At 33.2% G+C, this 22,907-nt stretch overlaps 1 protein-coding gene across 1 annotated transcript in view; it reads left to right on the top strand.

Moving 5' to 3' along the window:
* The window catches only part of DACH1 (dachshund family transcription factor 1), a gene marked incomplete at its 5' end in the record, with an annotated part of 415,054 nt that overhangs the window by 285,557 nt on the left and 106,590 nt on the right, over positions 1 to 22,907 (top strand). Inside the window, 2 exons of the mRNA XM_011218601.3 lie at positions 14,202 to 14,337; positions 17,523 to 17,657. Coding sequence (XP_011216903.3) covers positions 14,202 to 14,337; positions 17,523 to 17,657 — 271 coding nt within the window. The remainder of the gene's footprint in view (positions 1 to 14,201; positions 14,338 to 17,522; positions 17,658 to 22,907) is intronic.

The following is a 22,907-nucleotide window of genomic DNA, read 5'->3' as shown; positions in this document are numbered from 1 at the left end:
TTGTTTTTAGAAGATAAGAAGTGTTAAGTTATGGTTCTGCCACTTAATAGCTGTGTTGCCTTGGGCATGTGACTGAATCTTTCTGATTCTCTTCTACATATAAAAAACAGGTAACGCAGTGTAGGTGTAAAAATTAAACAAAATAATAAAATTCAATGTTTTTTATAAATTCAAAAATACACTACATGTAGAAGATAACATTATTGTTATACAAAAAACACATGTGTGTAAATACACAATTCTCTCTCTCTCTCCCCACCGCCTTGTGTGGAAGGGTGTGTGTATACCCTTAAATGTGTATGTGTATGCTTTTCACTTATTTTATAATGTGTATTTAAATCAAATTACTTTGAATGCGTTGTCAGAATATATTATTAATTTTTAAACTAAGTAAAAGATACCTCATGCTCATCCTTAGCTGACATAACCATTACCTCCTTTTTCTGAATATAATACACTTGAGTTTAAGGGAGCCTCTGGAACATGTCTTACATAAAATGTCCTGTTAACAATTCTTATTCATTGCTGGTAAATACGCAAAATGATATAGCCATTTTGGGAGACAGTTTTGTGGTTTCTTATGAAACTAAACATACTCTTACCATATGATTGTATATTTTGCCAGCTCCTTGGCATTTACCTAAAGAGGTAGGAAATTTACGTCCACCCAAAAACTTGCACATGGATATTTATAGCAGCTTTTTAAAAAAATAAGTGTCCAAATTTGGAAGCAATTAAGATGTCTTTCAGTAAGTGAAAGGATAAAAAAAAAGTAGTACCTCCATATATTATGACTTTGTTAAATTAACATTTGTTAAGTAGAACATAGGGTGCTTGATGGTGAGCCATGGTCCAACAACAGACCATAAGAAAAACTGAAATAGAGAACTTTATTACTCATGAGTCCTGAGGTATACCTCAGGAGGTATACCTCAGGGGACCACATGCTGAGGTCAAGGAAGAATGCAGAGATAACAGGCAGGATCTGAGGCAGATGCTTGTATTAAGATCCATGCATGGAATACTTTGAGGTTCCTCAGCTAGGGCTAGATTGGTCAATTAAAACCAGAAGAGCAGCATTTTGGTAAGCCCCACAGGGGTCCTATCTAAGAGGAGACTGCTAATCACAAATGCTGTTGAGGATGTCCTATCAGGGACTTACCATTTGTTTGTGACTCTGTGGCTGCTATCTAGGGCATGTCCCTCCAAGACAGCTGGCCAAACAAAATGGATGCCTAGGCAGCAATTCCATGGAGTAGCTTAGCTAAACTCCTGATATCATATAATAGAATATTATTCAGAATTGCAAGGAAATGAGCTATCAAGCCATGAAAAGACATAGAGAAAACTTAGATATATACTGGTAAGTTAAAGAAGCCAGGCTGAAAAGATTACACACTGTGTGATTCCAAGTGTATGACACTCTAGAAAACGCACAACTATAGAAATGTTAAAAAGATCAGTGGTTGCCAAGGGTTGACAGGGATGAATAAGGAGAACACAAGGAATTTTTAGGACAGTGAAAATGCTCTGTATGATACTATAATGATGGATAATGTCATTATATATTTTTAAAAAAGGTTTTGTGACTACTTATATAGAATGTTGAATATTATGCTAATAGCAGTGTTTCTTATAATAATGGCTCTATAAACAAAGATGTATACTAGTCCCTCATATCATTTTCTGAAGTATCCATATCTGGAAAAAATATATATATATAAATAGATCATAATATATATAATTGTATTAGTTCTATATTATAGATACATAGATATATAGAGATAGATATTATAATATATATTATCCTCTATAAATATATTTATATAAATATATATAAATATATAAATTGTATATATATCACATATATATCACAGAAGACCCAGATCAACTTTTAAAAATCTTTAGCTGAGAAAATGCCAATGAACGCTACATTGTTATCAGCCCAGAACAGAGAAAATAACTTTTAAAAATTCTTCTTTATTCTAAGTGACTTTTAGAGGGTTCCTTTGTTACCAAAGAATTTGTTAATCAAGGAGTCACTGCATAATTCAATTTATGATCATTTTTGGTAATAGTTATTACTGAGAATTCAACATTCTCATTGCCTCACTCACTGAAGTGAACGAGAGGGAGATTTTGGCTGAAGAAAAAAGCCTAAGTGTTTCTATCATTGTGCTCTATAGCTATTTAAAAAGAAAAAAAAAGGAAAACGAAAAGGTACTAAGTATTAGTTGTAGGATGTGATTATTCTCATTTTTTAAAATTTAGTAATTATTACTATAGAGAATCATCCTCATAATATTATTTAATTTTCACTCTTGAAACTGGGAATTTTTATGATTTCTCATTTAGACATGATTTAGATTCATAGTTAAAGTAAAAATATGGCAGAAGAGCAGATTTTAGCAGTTTAAAATCATAATGGGTGACTTTGTTATAAACTCTAGATAATTTGGACATCTGCTAGTAGCACATGGATCGAAAAGACTCCAATTATATTAGGAAGCTTGATTTATTTTATATTTTCAATACAGATATATTTTTAAATAGTTTGTGTTATATCAAATGTTAATTAGAATATTTAAAGAGTGAAACTTCCTTTAATAAGTCCTTGATTGTCAGAGTTTAGGTAAGTAGGAGGAAGGAGTTGCGTTTCCTCTGGAAAGCATCTGTAGAAAACAGTCTAGATTATTGAAAAGTCAGCAACATTCCTGTGGTTTCTTAAATTAAGGTTAGGAGTGGAGAGGAGGGAGATAGGGAGAAAGGAAGGAAATATGCAAAAAGGTAATAAGAAAGGGATGGAGCCCTGTGTCTTGAAATGTGTGCCAACACCTCCTACATTATAGTGATATCCCATTTCCTAGTCTCTTGGGGCAAATATTTTCAGAAACTTGGCTATGGATAGATTAAAGGAAATTCTGGACTTTTGAATGCAGTGGTGGTATAAATGGTCATAATAGCTAAATAAGAAACAATGGCTGTAATTAAGAATGATTAGATAAAATAAAAGCTGATAGTTTTTAAATTATTATTTATCATTAATAAAACAAAGATGATAGTTTTAATTGCCAACATCAAAGTGAAATTCCATTGGCCATTGTGGAAGTCCTGAAGGGCCTATTTGCCCCATTCCTCTGAGGCTGGCCACCTATATATATTTTCAAATTTGATGCTGACAGGTAAAGATCATAGAGAAGAAACAGTTTCAAGAAAAGCATGAGACAATTCTAGCAATTTTTGGTAAAAAATATTCAGACCTGGGAAAAATCGAGAGACTGGCCTCAGAGAATAAGGGTGAGGAATAGGTTCTTTATAGAATTCCAAATATTAGGGGAAACAAGTTGATACATCAACCTGCCTAAATTTATATATAGTAGATTTTACAGCACAAGCAGTGTTTAGTAAACTCCCATCATATATATTAGTTAAATTTAATTTGGGGGAATTTTATTTTCCCCAAAGAAAATGTTCCACTCCTATGTCACATTAAATAGTATGGGATCCAAGTGGGCAATTAGAATAGTGCTCGCAACTTTGTTTGCCTGAAAAGATTCTAATTATCAAGGCCGATTAAAAGTGAAATGTTAAATACCAGAGAAGAAGATATACCCCCATCTGAAGGAATGATAAAACAAGAGTAAAAGCCTTTGAAGGGAAAACAGAAGTTTGAGATTTCCATCTGCTGAAGTGTACCATTTCATTTTTAAGAGTAATGACAAGAATTAAAATGATAACTCAACCTACATGAGAATGGCAATAAGAATTTATAGGACAGAAGAGAAGTGAAAACAAAGCTCTCAGAGTTACATATTTTAAAGCATTCTGTCCTTACCTGTTTCTAGAGGTAAAGGAACTTCAATGATTTCTCATAAACCTATTTATGAGATTGTACATACTAGTACATGCACTGGAGCAGGGTCCGAAAGCTGTTTCCTTGGGTAAAATTCACCATGCTTCCCCAGTTTTGGCATGGATTGTGAGTTAAGAATGGCTTTACACTTTTGGGGTAAATAAGCGGGTGGGGAAAAAATATCATAGGAAGGAGAATCTTTCATGACACATGAAAATTATATGAAATTCAAATTTTAGTGTCCATAAATAAAATGTGTTTGGAACTTAGCTGCTCTCTTTATATAATGCCTATGGATATGTTCACATACAAAGCAGAGTTGAATAAAGTATTTACTAGCTGGCTTTTGACAGAAAATAATTGCAGCTACCCACGTTAGAGCTCCAATTAACTCAAACGCATGTGAATCTTAGGTGGGTAATTGAGGCAGCTAAAACTAAACTCTCAAACATTATGGGGCCAACAGAATTTGGTGTTGAAAAGTAAAAGAAAATGAAAGAATTGAGGAAAAGAAAATTACATAGATGAAGACAGCACCATGGTAACATTGTTACGATGTTACATGTAACTTGCTTTAAATGCAAACCTTCATGATGGAGTCTGCTAAAGTAGTAAATTTAAATTTTCTCCTGCTGATTGGTTTGGACTACTGGAAATAATTTAGTAAGGTAACTTTGAGGAGGAAATGGACATATACTGTTTAGACAACAATTCTAATTTAAATCCCTATTAGCCAATTGCCTGTATTTATTAAATTATTATAGTCTCTGTGTTAGTCTATTATGTATCACTGAGACTCGTATATTTTTGCTGTTTAATGTTCTATGAATGTTATGAATAAAGAGACAGAGACTTGAGATGTCAGATGTTATGTAATCCAGCTTTTCCCCACGGTGGAGAAATAATTCTTGCATCCTCCCTAGCCATTTTTCTATATCTAAGCTGTTGTGGAAAGCCTATTCTATTTTCAACAAATTCAAGAGTGAGGAGGGGCTACATTAGCTTCTGCCTTAACTTTATTACAGTCTCCTGGAAGAAAAATGTCTACTAATTCTTCTGTGTTCTAGCCATTTAAATATATACATTCTCTGCTATAGTACCTACCATGTTTCTTTCCTCCAGACCAAATATTCTCATTTCCTTTGACCATTCCTCATCAAGCTTCTTGGTTGACCTTTTTTTAAAGAACCCCCTTGTCCCCAGCCCCTTCCATACAGTATTCTAGGTGTGAACAGGCTGCTGAAAAGACACTGGAATAACATAAGCTTCAGTTTGGACAATAGCTTATAAATGTAGTCATAATTCATAAAACTGTTTTGTTAGTTGAATGTGTGACTCATTAAATTTCATGCCTTTTCAACATGAAATTTTATTAAGCCAATTCTTTATTTTGTTTTTACTTTTACTAGGAATTTGTATTTGACCATATGAAGAGTATTTCCCAGTCCACTGATTTTGGCTCTTCAGATATTTAACTTTTTTTTTTTTATTAGAGTACAGTTGACACACAATGTTATATTAGTTTCAGTACAACATGGTGATTCAACTTCTCTATACATTATGCTATAATCACCACAAGTATAGCTACCACCTGTCACCATACAACACTGTTACAATATCATTGACTATATTCCCGATTCTGTGCCTTTTGTTTGTGTGTTATTCATCTATAACTGGAAGCCTGTTCTTCAGATACTTTTGAATCTTGACATTCTAAACTATCATATTAGCTATTTATACAATCTTTGTATCATTTCCAAATTGTAAAAGGATGTATTACCTGTACTACCTTAAATCACTGAGGAAAATAAACAGTATAAATCAAGAGATCAATTCTTCTTGTCATTAGAGAATTCCTAATAGGCTGAAATGTTCTACTAATTGATTCTCTTTAGGTATCATTCATCAAGTAACCCCAAATCTCCCTGAATGAATCAATATTTTTCTCACATTTTATTTAATAAATTCACAATGATATCATAAGGACTTGGAAAGAAATGGTTCTTGTTGAAAAAAATAAAATTGAAAAAAGAAAGGCAGTATATTTTAGTGGTTTAAAACATAGATTATGGGGGAAAGATTCTTGGGTTTATATTCCAGTTCCACCACCTCTTAGTCATGTGACCTCAGACAAGTTACTTAATATCTCTGTCACAATGGGGTTAATGACATTCCTACATCATCAGGCCATCTCGCTGATTAAATTAGTGTTTATAAAAAAATCATTAGAAGTTTTTGTGCACTGACATTATCTTCTCCCATTATTTTCTCCCCAAATATTCACAAACATCAGTTTAAAAATAAGTTCTAGAATCTTATAAGGAATTTGTGTCAAGCTTTTGAAATAAGAGTCAAAATTGTAATTCAGAACTCTTTTTTTTTTTTTTCTTGTTCAGACCTCTTCACCTAAGAAAGCACTGCAATTTGCTTTTGGGGGGGGTTTGTAGTGCAGTGGTATACAAAGCACATTTTCAAATGCATATTTTTCAGATTTCATTTTTTTCAGGGGCAGTATGGGATTGTTTTTGAGAAATTTGGCAATATTCAAGTTATTCTACATTCTTGAATAAACATCTTTCTCTCGTGCCACATTACAGGGTTTTTTGAGAACAAGGAATATGATTTAAATATGTTAGTCTTCTCCACCAACCTCTTGCGCGCACGCACGTGTGTGTGTGTGTGTGGGTTTGTGTGTGTGCGCGCGCAAGAGAGAGAGAGAGAGAGACAGAGAAAGAGACAGAGAGAGACAGAGAGAGAGACAGAGAGAGAGAAAGAGACAGAAGCAGAGACACTTTAGGACATTCTCATTTAAAGAATTAAACATTGAAAAAAAATTAAATACAATGTATAAATTTCCATTCCCCAATGCTTTCCTTCAAAGTAGGTCCTTAAAATACTAGATTATTAAATAGGACTTTATGTGCCTGAAGTTTAAAATGTTTAAATTTTACAAAAACTGGAACCAGAGTGACCTGATTCTCAGAGTACATGAAAATCCTAGAGCAATGTCATGTCCCTTATGCTTGTTTTTAGGTACAGAATAGTTTATTTTGGGAAATCATAAATAACTCTAGATGTATGCATTACTTTTAGACATTTTTCATAAAAAATGACTTCATAGAATTTTTACTTGGATTTAGAAAAAACAGTTAAGTAGATTCTCTTAATTTTTATTTGGGTGTTGATATTAAATGTGAAGAGGGTAGTCACAAGAAAAAGAAAATATTAAAATATAACCACCACTAAGTATACCCTACATCAATGTATTTAAACAAATCACATATATTTAAACCCATAAGTTTGTAATAATACTGAAAAACAAACTCATAGTTCATCTTTGAAATCTAGGGAATTGATTCTTTTAAAGGACAAATAAAGGTTTAAACAAAGGATAAATAAAAGGGTGGAATCAAATATTTTCCTGGGTTTCCCATACAAACCGTTCCTCAGAATAATCATTAATTCACTAAGGGAACTTCCTGTTCATGTAAATCTTCTAGCCAAAAAATGAATAAGGAATGATATGTTTAGAATGTCACCAAATCACCAGTCCTCATGAGGTGGTGTCTAGGCCAGGATCATCAGTGAGAGCCAGCAGACACTGTGTGCATGGGGGCATGCAACACCATCCATGAAGTGGTCTTGCCCCAAGGTCAACTTGAATCAAGCACCCAGATCCAACTATGTAGGACATTCAGGGTACAGAGGAACAAAGACATGAATTACACCCTTCAGGAGCTGCATATGACCAGCTCAGTGTGGTCGTAACCTCTAAGAACATACACAGTGCCTTAACTGGTTAAAAATTTGGCTTTAAACATTTGCCATGCACAGAGAGAATGATGCCAGTTTATAAATGGCAGTGTTGGCCAAAACAAAACCTGCCTTTTTCTCCTTGCTCTCCTCCCTCTGCTCCCCCTTCCCTGAGTGTGGGAAAGGAGGAAGTCCTATCTTTTAATTTAATTAGTTGGGTTATATAATTAAGATGCTAGTGTTTATCATTACATAGGAGTGAATTATATCCTGAGCTAAGACCATATGTTGTTGTTTAAAGTAACTGTAAGACTTTATATTAACAAATAGTAATCTGAAATTATGATGCTACCTGATTTTTCATACAGATACAAGAAAAAAATATAGTCCCCTACTACCACTGAATAAGTTTGAAGAGATAGTAGGAGAATAAAACTAAGTTGTTTATGATTATGCTCGTGGGTCCTACCAGTTTCACATTTAGCAACATTAAGTTTTTCTTGCGTATCATCACCAAAACAAATAAAGAGCTATGTAAATATCCCTTGAAGCCTCACTTTAGAACTTTGAGTCATGGAGTTTTGATGGTGTTTGCCTGATTCTCTACCAGATGCAAATATATTAGCATCATTTACTGTGTCTTCCAGAATTACTTTTTAACATTTTCCTGAATCCAGAATCCCCTTTCTACTATTTGTTTTCTCTGAGATTGTTTTCCAAAACAAGGGAATTTAGATGTCACACTTAATCAGTGTACATATAGGATTCTGGACTCCACTAACATTTCCTAGTTTATGACAGATGCTCCATGAGGGAAAGGATTTCCATCTGTTTACTTATATGTAATCAGAGCCTAGGACACTGGCACATATTAGATGTTCAGTAAATATTCTTTGAATAAATGAATTTATTTAAGAGAGAGAGGGAGCAAGGGGTGGCAGAGCAGGGAGCCCAAGTCGGGACTCGATCCCAGGACTCTGGGATCACAACTGCGCTAAAGGCAGATGCTTAACTGACTGAGCCACCCAGGCGCCCCTGAATAAATGATTTTAAGTCTGAGTTGTCTTAAAGCTCGGGAGTTTGGGTTATATAAAGTGCTCGTCAACTTCAATTTTGTAAGTTACAAGTTATATTGAGATAACATGTAATGTTAGAAATATCTTCTCCCCACTTATATAACATATTCAGTGAGGAAATCTCAGATTGATAAACATGAAAATCCAGATAATTAAAAAGAGAGCAACATAAAGTAAAGCTAAATGAAATAATTCTTTAGAGAAATCAGTTGTGATTGAGTTGTGATTATTTAGAGTAACTTACACTAAGAAAATATTTTAAATTGATAAAATGTAATGCATTTTGTGATGGAGAGGAGGCAACCAAGACAGTGTAATTTTTAAATGTTCAACTGCACATGTGTAATACTGAACATTTTATACTTTTCATTTTAGAATTTTGGAATATATTATTTTGAATTCCACCTTTGATTCTGAATTATCTTAGAGACTAATACTTCTTGTTCTGCCCAGAGGCAATAAATGCAGTCTTTTCTTTATTGTTATTCTGCTACCATTAGTTTATTAGTATGACCTTTTTTGTGAGAGGGTATTCCTCTTAAATTTTCATTTATTATTGTGGCTGGTTTTATAAAGACGGAACATTGCAAAGGATTGTGTTTTATTGATTGGTGGAGTTATGATGCAGGACTATAAAGCAGTGTGTTGAAGTATTAAATTAAATATTCTTCCTCTTTGTCCTACTTCAGTCCCATCTTGGAGGTTAAAGGGTATTACACAAATGAAATGATAAATCCAGTTTACATAGTTTCCCTATAGACATTGAACTGCTTCTTTCTTATTATGTCTGAATAAAGCTCATTATCTATTTTGTTTCAGTAATAATTATGAGATTCTCTCCTAAGCAATTCTTTACTGTCTCCATTATTCTCCATCTTATAGCATACTCTGGAAAGGCAAGCATATAAATATGATAAAAGAATTAAGCTGTTGAAATAAATTAATTTATTGTGCAACAATGTATTCAAATCTTACTTGCTCAGTGGATTTTACTTTAATGAAATTCTTCAAAGAACAATACATCATGTTCCAAAGATTGAAATTATACATTAAGTGAAATGACTGAATATGTTGTGTCTCAATTTATAGAAAGTTTCAATTGAATACTTAGCTTTTAAATAATAAAAATTTGCATAAATTAAAATATTGTCTTTAAACGAAAGTATTAAGTATTGTCTTTGTATCCTTTGTTCTTAGACAATTATAATTAAAGCAAAAATAAGCTAAAGCTAAATTAAATACAATTTCACCTACATTTTCTAAGCCTTAAATTATGCTTTTAAGATGTATTTTACATAAGATTTAAATCCAGTTCATTTTTTACCTGGTTTATTATATGATGTTTTAGAGTATTTCTAATGTATAAACAAATAAGTGAATAATGCATGAATGAAAAGAATCATCAAAGAAAGCTTTGACAGTTAAATATATTGACTAATTGAAATAATTTTTATGCTTATGTGGAAAATAAAGTGACTAATTGTTTTTAATGACATAATCATTGTTGCTAGAATTTTAGGCATTAAATATTTAAGTATTTTATGAGTTAAATATCGCAGGAAAAAAATCAGTTTCTCATGCTTTCCATTAGCACCAGTAAGAAATCTATTATGACAGGAAACTCAAGACTTGCAAAATGACTTCAGAGGGAGGGATTGATTTATTTCAAGATTGCACTTTATCTCATTGCATCCAAGCATGTGCCACTGCATATATGATCACTTACATAACTATCATGACAAATACTAAAATGTAATAATGAATAAACATTGACGTGGTTGACTTTGGGAAGAAAATAGAATGGTTAAGTTAGAAAATTGTATTTTTGTCAATTATAAATATAGAATAATCTTTTTCAAATACATACCATGTACTTTCGTGTAATCCAAGTGTTGAGAACCAGATGTATTAGGAATTACCTTTCAAGTTTAGACAAACTCCTGTGCCTCTTTATTAGAATTTTTAGAAATCAAGTTTAGACTCCTTATAGTATCTCTCTGGTCATTTATACAGTTAGCATTAGCATAACTTATTAATACATTTACACAGTCTATAAAAGAATTCTATAGAGTATTGTACGTAAAGGATTAAGAATACTTCTTCCAAGACATATCTGAGCAGCTACTTGAAAGACGCATTAAGCACAGTGTTGTTTCAAGCAGTTAAGTACATGATCTAATTGCCCTTTTTGGGGGGTGAGAGGATTAACAAATTGTGGGGTATTTGTGCAGGTGAATATATTCAACAGTGGAAAAGAAGAAACTAATTACACATGTAATAACATGGATAAATCGCAAAAAAATTTAGTTGTGAAGAAGCCAGACACAAAGTATGTACTATATGGTTTCATTTTTATGAAACTCTAGAGCCAGAGAATCTATTTTATGGTGATAGAATTCAGAAAGTGGTGGCTTATGGGAATTGGAAGGAATTGACTAGAAAGAAACAAGAGAAATCTTTCTGGTGTTGTGGGAATGTTCTAGATCCTGACAGAACTCACCAAACTGAACACATAATAAATGCATAGTTTGCTTCATAGTTTAGGGTAGGTGTGAATGTTAAGAAAAAGGATTAATAATGTCAGCTGCTTTTAGAATTATAATTAAAAGAGAGGAAGTAACTTTCAGCATCCAGATGTGAAGTCTCTATTTTCTAAAATCAGGTATGTGTTTGTTTCTTAGAAACTTAGGTCATTTGTTTGCTGTGTGGACTAAAGAACTCGTATCATTTAGAAGTATACCTGGGTGGCTCAATTGGTTAAGTGGCTGCCTTCAGCTCAGGTCATGAGCTCAGGGTTCTGGGACCGAGGCTCATGGCCGGCTTCCTGCTCCTTGGGGAGTTGGCTTCTCCCTCTGTCCTTCCTCCTGCTCTTTCTGTCTCTTTCTCTCTCTCTCTCAGATAAATAAAATCTTTTATAAAAAGTATATCTACTTTGATTTATTTAGTTTGGAAAAATAACTGAGAATTTGTTCATTTTTTTGTGTTATTTGAGACATAATTTCGAAATATTTAATCTCCAAATTGTGCAGTTGGATACCGTCTTTCTTTAGTATCCTTTAGTATAACAAATGTATGATGTGTCATAGACTTCCCTGAACAAGCTAACTGTAAATTTCAGCCCTAGGGGTGTGTGTGTGTGTTTCTTTCCCTCTTTTCTGCCTCATCTCTCTCTCTTCCTCATTTGCTTATTTTCAGTCTTTCAAATGTAAGCCCACATGACTTGGGTAGGAAAATATATTGTGTGGTGCTTACATTTACCTACATACCAGTCATTTTTGCTGTTTGCAGAAAACAGAGCGCTTAATTCTTAACCTCCGATCAATTAAGGTAAAGGGCGAGTGTTATATGGTATAATATTGATAATACATCTCTCCTTTGGGAGATTTTAATTGTCCTTTACAGAAACCAATCCACACATTTTAGACCAGTCCCAAAGCTCCTAAAATTTAAAAAGTTATCTTTACAAGAAGATTCTAATATGCATTGCAACTTTTGAAAGAATTTAGGTTTTTTTTTTTCCTTTTTCCTTTGTTTTGATTACAGTATTGATTGATCTGGCAAATATTTTGTCATAAAGTTTCTTATGGGCCTTTTTTTATTCCGTGGAATATATAATGGGAAACTGGTTCATGCATGGATTTTGGAAGAGGGCTTGGTCATTTTTCTGGTTATTTTCATTTTATTTGTCATGCTTTTCAAAAAGTAAGCCTCCACATATCTGTGGAAGATGTTTATCAACAATGTTCAGGATTGAAAAATTAAACGGGTATGAGACAAGTGGTGCTTAGTTTGGGATGCACATTAAAATCACCTGGAGTCTTAAAAATAAACTGATGTCTGGGCTCCATTTCGGATTCAATGCTTAGGGCTGCTGCAACAACATACCGTAAACTGGGTGGTTTAAAACTACCCAAATGTATCCTCTCACATTAGTAGAGACTAGAAGTCTGAAGTCAAGATGTCAGCAGTGTCATGCTCCCTCTGAGCTCCTAGGTAGAATCCTTCCTTGCCTCTCCATTCCTTCTGGTGGTGGCTGGCAATCCTTGGCATGCTTGGCTGGCAGCTGTGTAACTCCAGTCTCTACCACTATACATGACATTTTCTCTTGTATCTTCACAATGTCTCTTGTAAGGACACCAGTCATGTTGGATTAAAAGCCCACTCTACTCCAGTATGACCTCATTTTAATTAATTTCAGCTGCCATGACCGTTTTTCCAAATGAAGTTCACATTCACAGGTACTGGGGATCAGGACTTCTTTTTTTTTTTTTTTTTGTGACACAATTCAATCCCTGATACTTAGTAAACCAGAATCTCTGGGAGGAACACCCAGGCATAGGTGTGTTACGAACTTCCCAGGTGATTCTAAGGCAGAGCAAGATTGGGACCACCACCGGACTAATAGAACCTCTGAGACCAAAGATAATGTATTACCTACCCTCATTCTCAATGGTCAGTTGACTTCCTACAAGTCAATTACATTTTAGAACTTTTTTCTTTTAAATTTCTTAAAGTCTGCTCTTTCAGTAGTTGCGTTTTTGCACCCGAATAAGGAAATATTTATTGATTTATTCCATGTCATGTAGTTTACTTCTAACCTTTCAAACATTTATTAATTATTGAAAAGAGAGCTCTTCAAGGCCTATGTGCCTTGCTATCTGAAGGTATAAATATCTTGTTGCTCAAAAAAGAAAATGTTCGTAAGTGGGGTATCTTATTTCTTAATCTGTAACTCCGTTTATAATAGTTCATTGGAGACAGTCATACGATATATTTGCACATTAGTCTAATGGGGAAGGTTCAGGGCTTAGAGGGGAGACGTGGAGTGGGACCTAAGTGTTAACACAATAGTATCAGGAAACATGATACCAAGTTTCCCTGGGATACAACTAATATATATTTCATGGATTTCCCCTAATACATATATGTGGTTGAATTGGAGCTAGGAGAAGCAGGTAGTCTGAAAATTATTAGAATCAAACAAAATTATTCTAATATTAAATAATAATCAATTTCTATGACTCCTTAAAATGTGACCATCCAGGTGTGTCCAGAGCAGTGCCATGATGAAAAAGCTGTTAATAACTCCTCTAGTGTTATTATTATGGTCTGTTCACATTGATAATTTGTGTGCTAAATGATCCTTAGACACTTCCTGAAGCAATAGAACATAGAGATTTCTTTAAATTGATAATTGTCTAGAATTGAAACCTGTTTTGTTCTGTTATTTTGTTGTTGTACTAATGGGTTCTGAAAGGGTTGTCTTTATTGGCTTCTCTTTTTATCTGGAGCCAGGATCCACATTTGTCATTACCGCTTGCCTATAGAAGAACCCATTTCCTAACTAGTATTTCCCTACTTTGACTTTGCTCAAGATCAAAGGTGAAAATGCCAGTGAAAGATGAATTTATTTCCTTTACATTTCTATAGTACTGCATGAACAAAAATCAACATTCATTAAGCAAAGCTCCCATGTATTTACCTCTTTTCTCCCCCAATGTCTTCCTGTGGTGCCGCAGGAGCGTGTCCCAGACAGCCCTTCACCTGCCCCCTCTCTGGAGGAGGGCCGGAGGCCTGGCAGCCACCCATCATCACATCGGAGCAGCAGCGTGTCCAGCTCCCCAGCACGGACTGAGAGCTCTTCTGACAGAATCCGTAGGTCTCATGCTTTTACTTGTCACCATTTTAAACTTTATTAGGTGCAGCTGGCTTTTCTAATCAAAATGCCCTCATTCCAAATAGATCTCAGATGTATCATGTTCTAAAGCTCTGTAGCAATAGCCATCTCTCAAAATTATGTTTCCCAGTTTGCAATATCATGAGGTATGGTACTACATTAACAGGTTCTGATATAAACTCCCTCTCTGATGCCACACATAAAGGTCGGAGCTATGAAACAGAGAAAGTAACCTGCTAGATTAGTTTCTGAAGTAAACACCTCCAACTCACAGTTATCTAGTGGCTAAGTATATGGTTTGGGGATTACTCAACTTTATTCTTCAGTCCCACCCCCTGCCAGGTTTTGAAATTTATCAATTTTCAAAATTCACCCTTGCATTAACAAACATAGCCACAAACAGCAATCAAAAAAATGAAATTGACTTTTTTAAAAAATGTCCTAGTCATTCTGATGATCAATGGATTAAAGAATTTTAAAGTGCTTGAATTTTAGAATTTGAATTAGTAAGTCAATAATGCATATTATTGTCAGATATTGTTAAATTCAAAAACGTAGGGGCTCTATTTTATTTCATGATAACATTTTCAGATATTTAACTAAGAAAATGAAGACTAAAGTTAAAAATGCCATTCAATTAATTGGTTATTTTGTATTTGTATTTTGTGTCGAGAATCTAATATTGTTTTTCCAATACAATGAACATATGAACAGTGATTGTGTTGGTTGACAAAATCAGTATCATTGTATCCTTTCCAGGATTTAGTTTATTTTATGAAATCATGTTTGTGATATATACTTCATCTAATTACACATAACTGGCTGAAGTTATTTGGTTGTTGGGAATATTTTTATAATAGGAAAAACATTTGCTAGAAAGCGTCTTTATAATTCATAAATGCTCATTTGCATAAAGCAGAAATCCTTAGTATGAATGCTCTTGAGGTAGATAACAAATACTAGATTAAATTGTATACAATATAATTATTTTAAAAATAGTTAATTATTGACAGTTATATAGTTCAACATAATTCTAAATATGAATATTTGTTTTGGCCTAAAACATATTTCCCTAATTTTCTAAGAGATGATTATAACTGTGTATTAATAAAAGGAAATATAACCATTCCCAAACCAATGACATTTTCTGGGGCTGGCAAATCGTGGCTCCTGCTACCTCAAACCATCTTGCATATAAAATATTTTCTGTATGCTTATGTGCCATGCTGACACTAGAATCAGAAATTTCATGATGCATATTGGTTTTATTTTTAATGCATTTATAAGATGTTATCATTGAAAAGACACTGTCCTTCTAGAGAAAGTAAAATATTTTTTCATGACACTTACATGGAAATTATGGACAGATAGGGAACAATTTGAAAGAATTTTATCATACGTTTATGTTTTAAATTCATTGTATTCTTTTTTATTTTTGATAGAACAAAGGAGAAATTTTTGCATGCTTGGACTACAGTAATTGTCCAAGTGCAAATAAATACACATGCACATAAATGCATGCATACACACACACACATATGCATATATGTAAATACATGTTCATGTATATGCATTTTTTAACCTTTTTTTAAAAAATTAGACCGACACAGACATTTCAAAAATAATACAAAGAATTCTTTCACACTCATCCCTCAGATTCACCCAATCATAAATGTCTCTGAAAGAGCTATCTTGATAAAGCCATAATGGCACCTTAATGTCCCTATCATGAACATGGACATCATGCCTCAAATATGTCATTGTTTGTCTTCTCAAAACAAGGAATTTCTCTTACTTAACCACAGAACAATGATCAAAATTGGGAAATTAAGATAATTATAATACCAGTCTCTAAACTATAAATCTTTTTCAAATTTCACCAACTTTCCTACTGATATATATATTCTTTTCTTACTAATATTTTTAATAGCAAAAGATTTTTCTTTACTGGTCCAAAAGCCAATCCAGGATCACATATTGCAATTATGTGTCATATTCCTTTGGTCTCTTTTACTCTGGAACAGTTCCTCAGCCTTTTTTGTCTTTCAGTATCTTGACACTTTTTTTTTTTTTTAAAGAATATAGGCCGTTTATTCTGTAGAATTTCCTTCAGAATGGATGTTTTGTTTTCTCATGATTAGGCTTGAATTATGAATTTTTGTCAGGAATCATAGAGGCATGATAGTATGTCCTTCTCAGTGCATTATTCCAGGAAGCATGATATTCCTCCAATACTTGTCATAACTATCTCTTGGTTTAGATGGTGACTACCAGATTTCTCTACTGTAGAGTTACCCTTTTTTTTAAACCTTAATAAGTAATAAGTCATAAGTCTTGTGAGGAGATATATGAAGACTATATAAATATTATATTTTTCATCAAACTTCCATTCCACTCCTTTTACAATCATCTGTTGAAGATACTTCCCTCACACAATTTTTGCTATGGTGATTTCCAAATGATAATTCCTAATATATTCTTATGATATTTTCAAAAAAATCTCTTTTTTCCAGTGAAGGTAAGTTTTTATGGAATGAGTACTCATCCAGTTTTGTGCACAGAACCAAGATTTTCATGGGCAACCTATTAAGAAATTTATTGACTGGATTTTGAAAATTCATAAGGGTGTTTTGTCATCTACTTTATTATTTCAGTAGTGACACATTACTGTTAATAGTTCAAAAAAGCAATTATTGTTTTTATTCATTCAACCATTCAATAGATATTAATTGGGCACTTGTATTTTCAAGTCTGAGTTCAAATCCAATTTTTTGGATTTGTGAAAAGTGAAACCTTGTGTTTTATTTACTAGAATAGAATATGAATATTGAAACAGTTACGTTAGTGCCTTAACTTTTTGTAAGTTAACAAGTTATAGTGGTTGTAGTGGTATAGCCATTCAAAAGTATTCCAGATATATAAAAATATATATGTATTCATTGTGAAATAAAAACAAGATAAAATGTTTTCAATTCCAGTATTTTTCTGCTTATCTTTTAGAATTATCATAGTTATCAATTCTGTGTTCTTAGAGATAGATTGCAATACTAAGTTAGACCATTATATTTTATTTATTTTTTAGTCCAAATGAGTTTAATTAATTTGTTTGAACATTGTGTGTTATGGTGTTTTTGTCTTTGTTCTTTTGTTTTGGGCTTGACAGCTGTCCATCAGAATGGGTTGTCCATGAACCAGATGCTGATGGGCTTATCACCAAACGTACTCCCGGGGCCCAAAGAGGGAGATTTGGCTGGTCATGATATGGGACATGAATCGAAAAGGATGCATATTGAAAAAGGTAATATATGATCATGTGGCCTTGTTTTTCCTGTTCACATGTCATCTAGATTTTACTCACAGAGTGACGTATATTTCTACCTCACAGAAGATGCCATGTAAACATTTTAAAAACCTACAATATTAGATAAAATTTAAGCCTTTTCAGCAAGAAAGTATGAATGAAGATCTGCTGCTTTTCCTTGTACAACGGATAGGTGATAATTTACTTTCCAATACATTAAAAAAGTGGACAATTTTTTTTTAAAGATTTTATTTATTTATTTGACAGAGATAGAGACAGCCAGCGAGAGAGGGAACACAAGCAGGGGGAGTGGGAGAGGAAGAAGCAGGCTCATAGCGGAGGAGCCTGATGTGGGGCTCGATCCCATAACGCCGGGATCACGCCCTGAGCCGAAGGCAGACGCTTAACCGCTGTGCCACCCAGGTGCCCCACTTTGACTATCTTTTTTAACATGAATACCAAATAATCAGTGTTATGAAAAGGATTAATTCTTCAGAAAACATAATTACACAAAAAGTACGACTAGCTGTCAAAAAGGAAAATAAATTAAAGTCGACATTTAATGAGGCAGAAAAAAATGATTGGAGGAAAACCAAGTTGAGGTGGGGCAACTTTTTCCACCCAAAAGTAAGAAAACTAATATAAAACCTTTTCCTATTCAACATAAAAATAGTCATGCTGAATCCTTAGGGAGAAAGAGTACAATATTTCTACAAATTAGATTATCTGCATTATGGAATGTCAATGAGAAAATGGTGATCTTTTCTATGTGCTAATATGTCAAAATCTAGGCATAATTGAGAGCAGCATTAAAGCAACTTTCTAATTTTTTATTTTGAATTTTGATATCAGATGCTATTACTAAGCTAGGTGGACTATATGTAATGTGTCAGTGAGCCAGATAGTATCTGAATACTTATTCTAGTTTTTTACAAGCTGTTCTTCAACAATGAATCAAAATGGTCCCTTACATATATTTTGATATATACCTTCTGTATTTGATCAAAACCTATTTGTGGAAATATAATAAAAATTAGCATCATGAGAAAATATAAAGCTTCATAAGAGATTGAAAATTTAAGTAATAATTATATTCAAATATAAGAATTCATCGTATAGGTTAAACAGCCATTTCTCCATCAAGGTCCTGCATAAGAATAAAGCCCTAGAAGAAAATAATGCGAGTGACTCATTTCTCAATTTTCCCATTGAAACTACATACATGGTTTCACTTGGAATGCATAAGGGGGAAGTTAATTTATGACATACAATGTATGCCAGGATATAGGGCTTAATTCTCTTGTAGCACCTTGAGGAGAAGAGCTGGGAGTGAAAAGTAAAAGCTGTAAGATGGTGGTGAGAACACCGTCAAAGACATGATCAGTAGCATAATTGGAATGAGTTGCAGTGGACTTTGGGGTAGATAGCTTTGTACAACCTGATGCTTCAAGTTGAGTTTACCTACCATTTTCATAGGTTCTGTCTATCCATTTATTTTTAAATTATTATTACAGTGTTGCCACCATGGAGCCTTTCCTGAAATACCATATTAGGTTGTTTGAGGGGACCCCCTTCTGTTTTTCCCATATGCCTGCTCCCAAAATCTTCACTACAGTATTTGTCTTGTTGTTTGGAGGTTATGCTCCATTGGTCTACTCCCAATACTGAACTAGAAATTCCTTGGAGTCATCTGTGTATTCCATTTGCTTTAAACATACTGATCTGGGCTGAATCATTAGGGGATTCTAAGAGACAGTGAAAGAAAGTTAAAACAACTATGAAGATTGCACTCTTTAAGGATTAATAGGCAGGCAAAAGGTGGAATTATATAACTATTAGAAGGTATATTTATGTGAAATAGTAGGACATTCTGACAATGAGTATACTCCAGAACTTTCTATATCACTAATGGTACTTCTCATCATATCGAAGTTTTTAAAATGATTTTGCTGTCAGAATAAAGACCTTGACTATATGCCAATGGTTTTCAAAAATTTTAATGTATATTTTATAAGGGAAATAAATTTTTATTTTAATATTCTTCCTAGGAATATAAAACTACCATTGAATGTATGCTTTCCAGTGTAGTTATATAATCCTAGAAATTGTGATATTGATACTAATTACAGTAAGCGTCTTGTTACATGTTGCTCTTTCTTTTGTGCACACTCTCTCTCTTTTATCTATTTTTCAGCATAGTGAATTAACAGTAGATATTCATGGCTTTCTAGATTGATAGAGTCTACTAAATTAAAAATTGTTTTATTTCATGACTACATTTATCATGTGCCTCATACTAGCTCTGCAACTTTCTTACGACACATATCTGTATTAAAACAAGTGACTTAATTTCGAGACATTTGTAGAGAAATTAATTATATGTTTGTGTCATTTTAGGCTCAAACTTCTTATATGTAATTTGCTGCTTACCACTTTAAATCATTCAAAGGATAATAATTCTTTAGAAAACATTGATTTTAAAAATAGATACCAAAATTAATTCGTGATTCGCTGAGAATCACTGTGGTCTAAAATCTTAATCATCAGTAACTTTTAAGTATTTTTAAATCTTCTTAATATTAAAAAGCTATTAACTCCACTCCATTAGAATATTTAAGCCACCATTAGCTGAAGGCATTCTAATTCAGAAGTACTAACTGCTGAGGAAATTCACTCCTTGTTTTTAAAAATAAAAACACTGTTAGGTGTTTGAACCTTGGAAGAGTTTAAGGTACATTTAAAATGTAAATGTGAAAACTGAGTTAGTATGTCAAGAATGAATAGACATAATATCTTATCGGTATTCCAAGTTTAAGGAGAAATGCTTTTAATATTATGAACTTCGACTAAAATAAGGACTTTGTCAAAGATATGTGCTGAGGAAAACTGTGGTACAGCTGAAAGCTTCAAAACCAATTTTATGTCTTCTAAACTTTTATAAACAGATTCCGTGTTCTCTAGAGCTCTCTGATCATTGCTGATCTTTTCCCTCAGTCTAAATTTGGTGGAATAGGCAGTAATAATTGGCATTTGAGTTATATAAATAGACTCACTGTTCCTTTATGCAGCATCTCTGTTTATTCCCTGCATATTTGTCCATGGATGCAAATTTACAGTATTTCTCCTGTATAATTTGTTTCTTGGTGTTTCTTAAATTGCTGCTTTTTTTCAACACGTTTTTGAGCATGTTTTACACCTTTGTGTTGTTTCATAGGCACATATTTTGTTATTACGGAATTTATCTAATTTTTAATTTACCAAAAATTAAATATATGGTACAGATAAGCTTATAGTATCAGCTTTTTCCAATTACAGAAAACTTAAGCGTGTGTAGTTGAACTAACCATGAAATACCTAATTTACACTAATGAATTTCAGTCTTGGACTAAGTATACTGAAATGACATTATCAGTGGGTAAATATTTACTGAATGCCAGATATGTGAACTAAACCATATGAAATGCAAAAACGTTTCCTTTCTCTGTCCTTTCTCTCTTTCTCTCAATCTTCTCGCTATATTTTTTCCTTAATACGGATCCTAACTTTCCCTATAGTTGAGTCTTTTCCCTTTATTTATTTTCATAAAAAAATATGAAAACTTTCTTTTATTGGTGACTCTTGAGGACTTTCTTTCATTGGTGACTCCTGCCATTTTAGAAGCAGAAATAATTTAAGAAGCAGCAGGAAATACAGGGGATTTGCTTCAGGCCATAAAACATTTCTTTTGTGGCATATTCTGTTCGGTTGGCAGTGTTCAAGATTTCCAATGGTTAACATACTTGTATAAAAGGTTTCTTTTTGGTACTCTGAATTTGAGGACAGGGCACTAACGGCAATAATAATTCGCAGCGTGGCCATATTGGGATTTCCTCTTGTTAATGTTTTATTCTTAGCCTCCGACCTTGTGGACTGTTTTCCTTCAAAACATCTTTTTGAATGACTGTGTCATCGCTTTTCTCAAGTTTGTGGAAATAATTTTTTGAAGTATATTTCCTTTTGCACATTTCTCAATGTTTAAAAATTCTAATTTTACTTGAATTAGGATTGCATCTTCAAGAATGGTCTTCTTTTAAATTCTAGGTCGCCATTACACAAATCAATTAATAGTAAATGTTATTTTGTTATATACACATATATCATAAATCTTAACCTTTAGTATTTCATGTGACTATATAGATGTGTATAGAGTAAAAGCCCGTTTTCTTTAGAGATTCCCATATTTTGATTATGTTAACACATGTATAGCCCGTGAGTATTTTCATTTTAAAATTCCCTAACAGTGTAACTTTTCCTTCACTTTTATTCTTAAGATATAATTTCTCTTGGCATATCTCAAAGTCTTTATAAAATATTCCCCCTTAAGGCTTATTAATGTGACTTTACTCTTCAGTTTCCAAGCCTGTGAAATAAAGGTATTGAACTTAATGCATATACCTTTAATTCTGTGATTCATAACACTAGACAACAAATTTCTCTGAATTCCAGAGCGCTTTCTTAAGCAGGTGGCAGATCACATGTAAAGTCACAGCTCAGGTGAAACTTTATGAAGGCACTGGTTTATTATTTTGTGAATTATAATTTGAGAAGCAGAGCTTGCAGTAACACTTCAATGACAACTTAAGAAAATTCTTACTTTGAGAATCCCATGACATACCTGTAATGGTGGGCAATTGGTATAAAATGGGTTTTAATGTTTATTTTATTCCCCATGCAGCTTGCTGACTGTCTTGTCACATTGAAATTCCAAGTTTCTCAAGCATCTTCTGTCCTTTCCCAGATGATCCAGTTTCTTTCTTTACCTGGGATATATATGCCTCCTATTCATTAATGATCAACCCCAAACTCTTCTGGGCAAAAGCTATGTCTTCTCCTCATCTTTGTATACCTAGCACAGAGTCTGCTATTAGTAGGGACAAGACATTTCCTTTCAGAGTTAAATGAGATAATACATGTCTGGAGTGCTCGACCTATATAAATACTCCCTGAAATTATTAGTAGTATCAAATTAGGTAATGGGTATGTGGCTCGATTTGATAGATGTGAAAATATACACATTGTGAATCACTGAATTGGAATATTATCTGCTTACAATTCATAATATCACAGTTATTGTGACTTATGGTTGATCCTAAATAGGAATAGTGAAACCACAATGTTTTAGAGAATGTTTTGACTTCATATGACAACACTGTAATATGCACAGTTTTGGAAGGGAAAAAGTAGTAACTACTATGTTAGTCAGTTATT

The sequence above is a fragment of the Ailuropoda melanoleuca genome, chromosome 7, assembly GCF_002007445.2.
Source record: "Ailuropoda melanoleuca isolate Jingjing chromosome 7, ASM200744v2, whole genome shotgun sequence".
Classification (NCBI taxonomy): Eukaryota; Metazoa; Chordata; class Mammalia; order Carnivora; family Ursidae; genus Ailuropoda; species Ailuropoda melanoleuca.
This window is presented reverse-complemented; position numbering and strand designations above follow the sequence as displayed.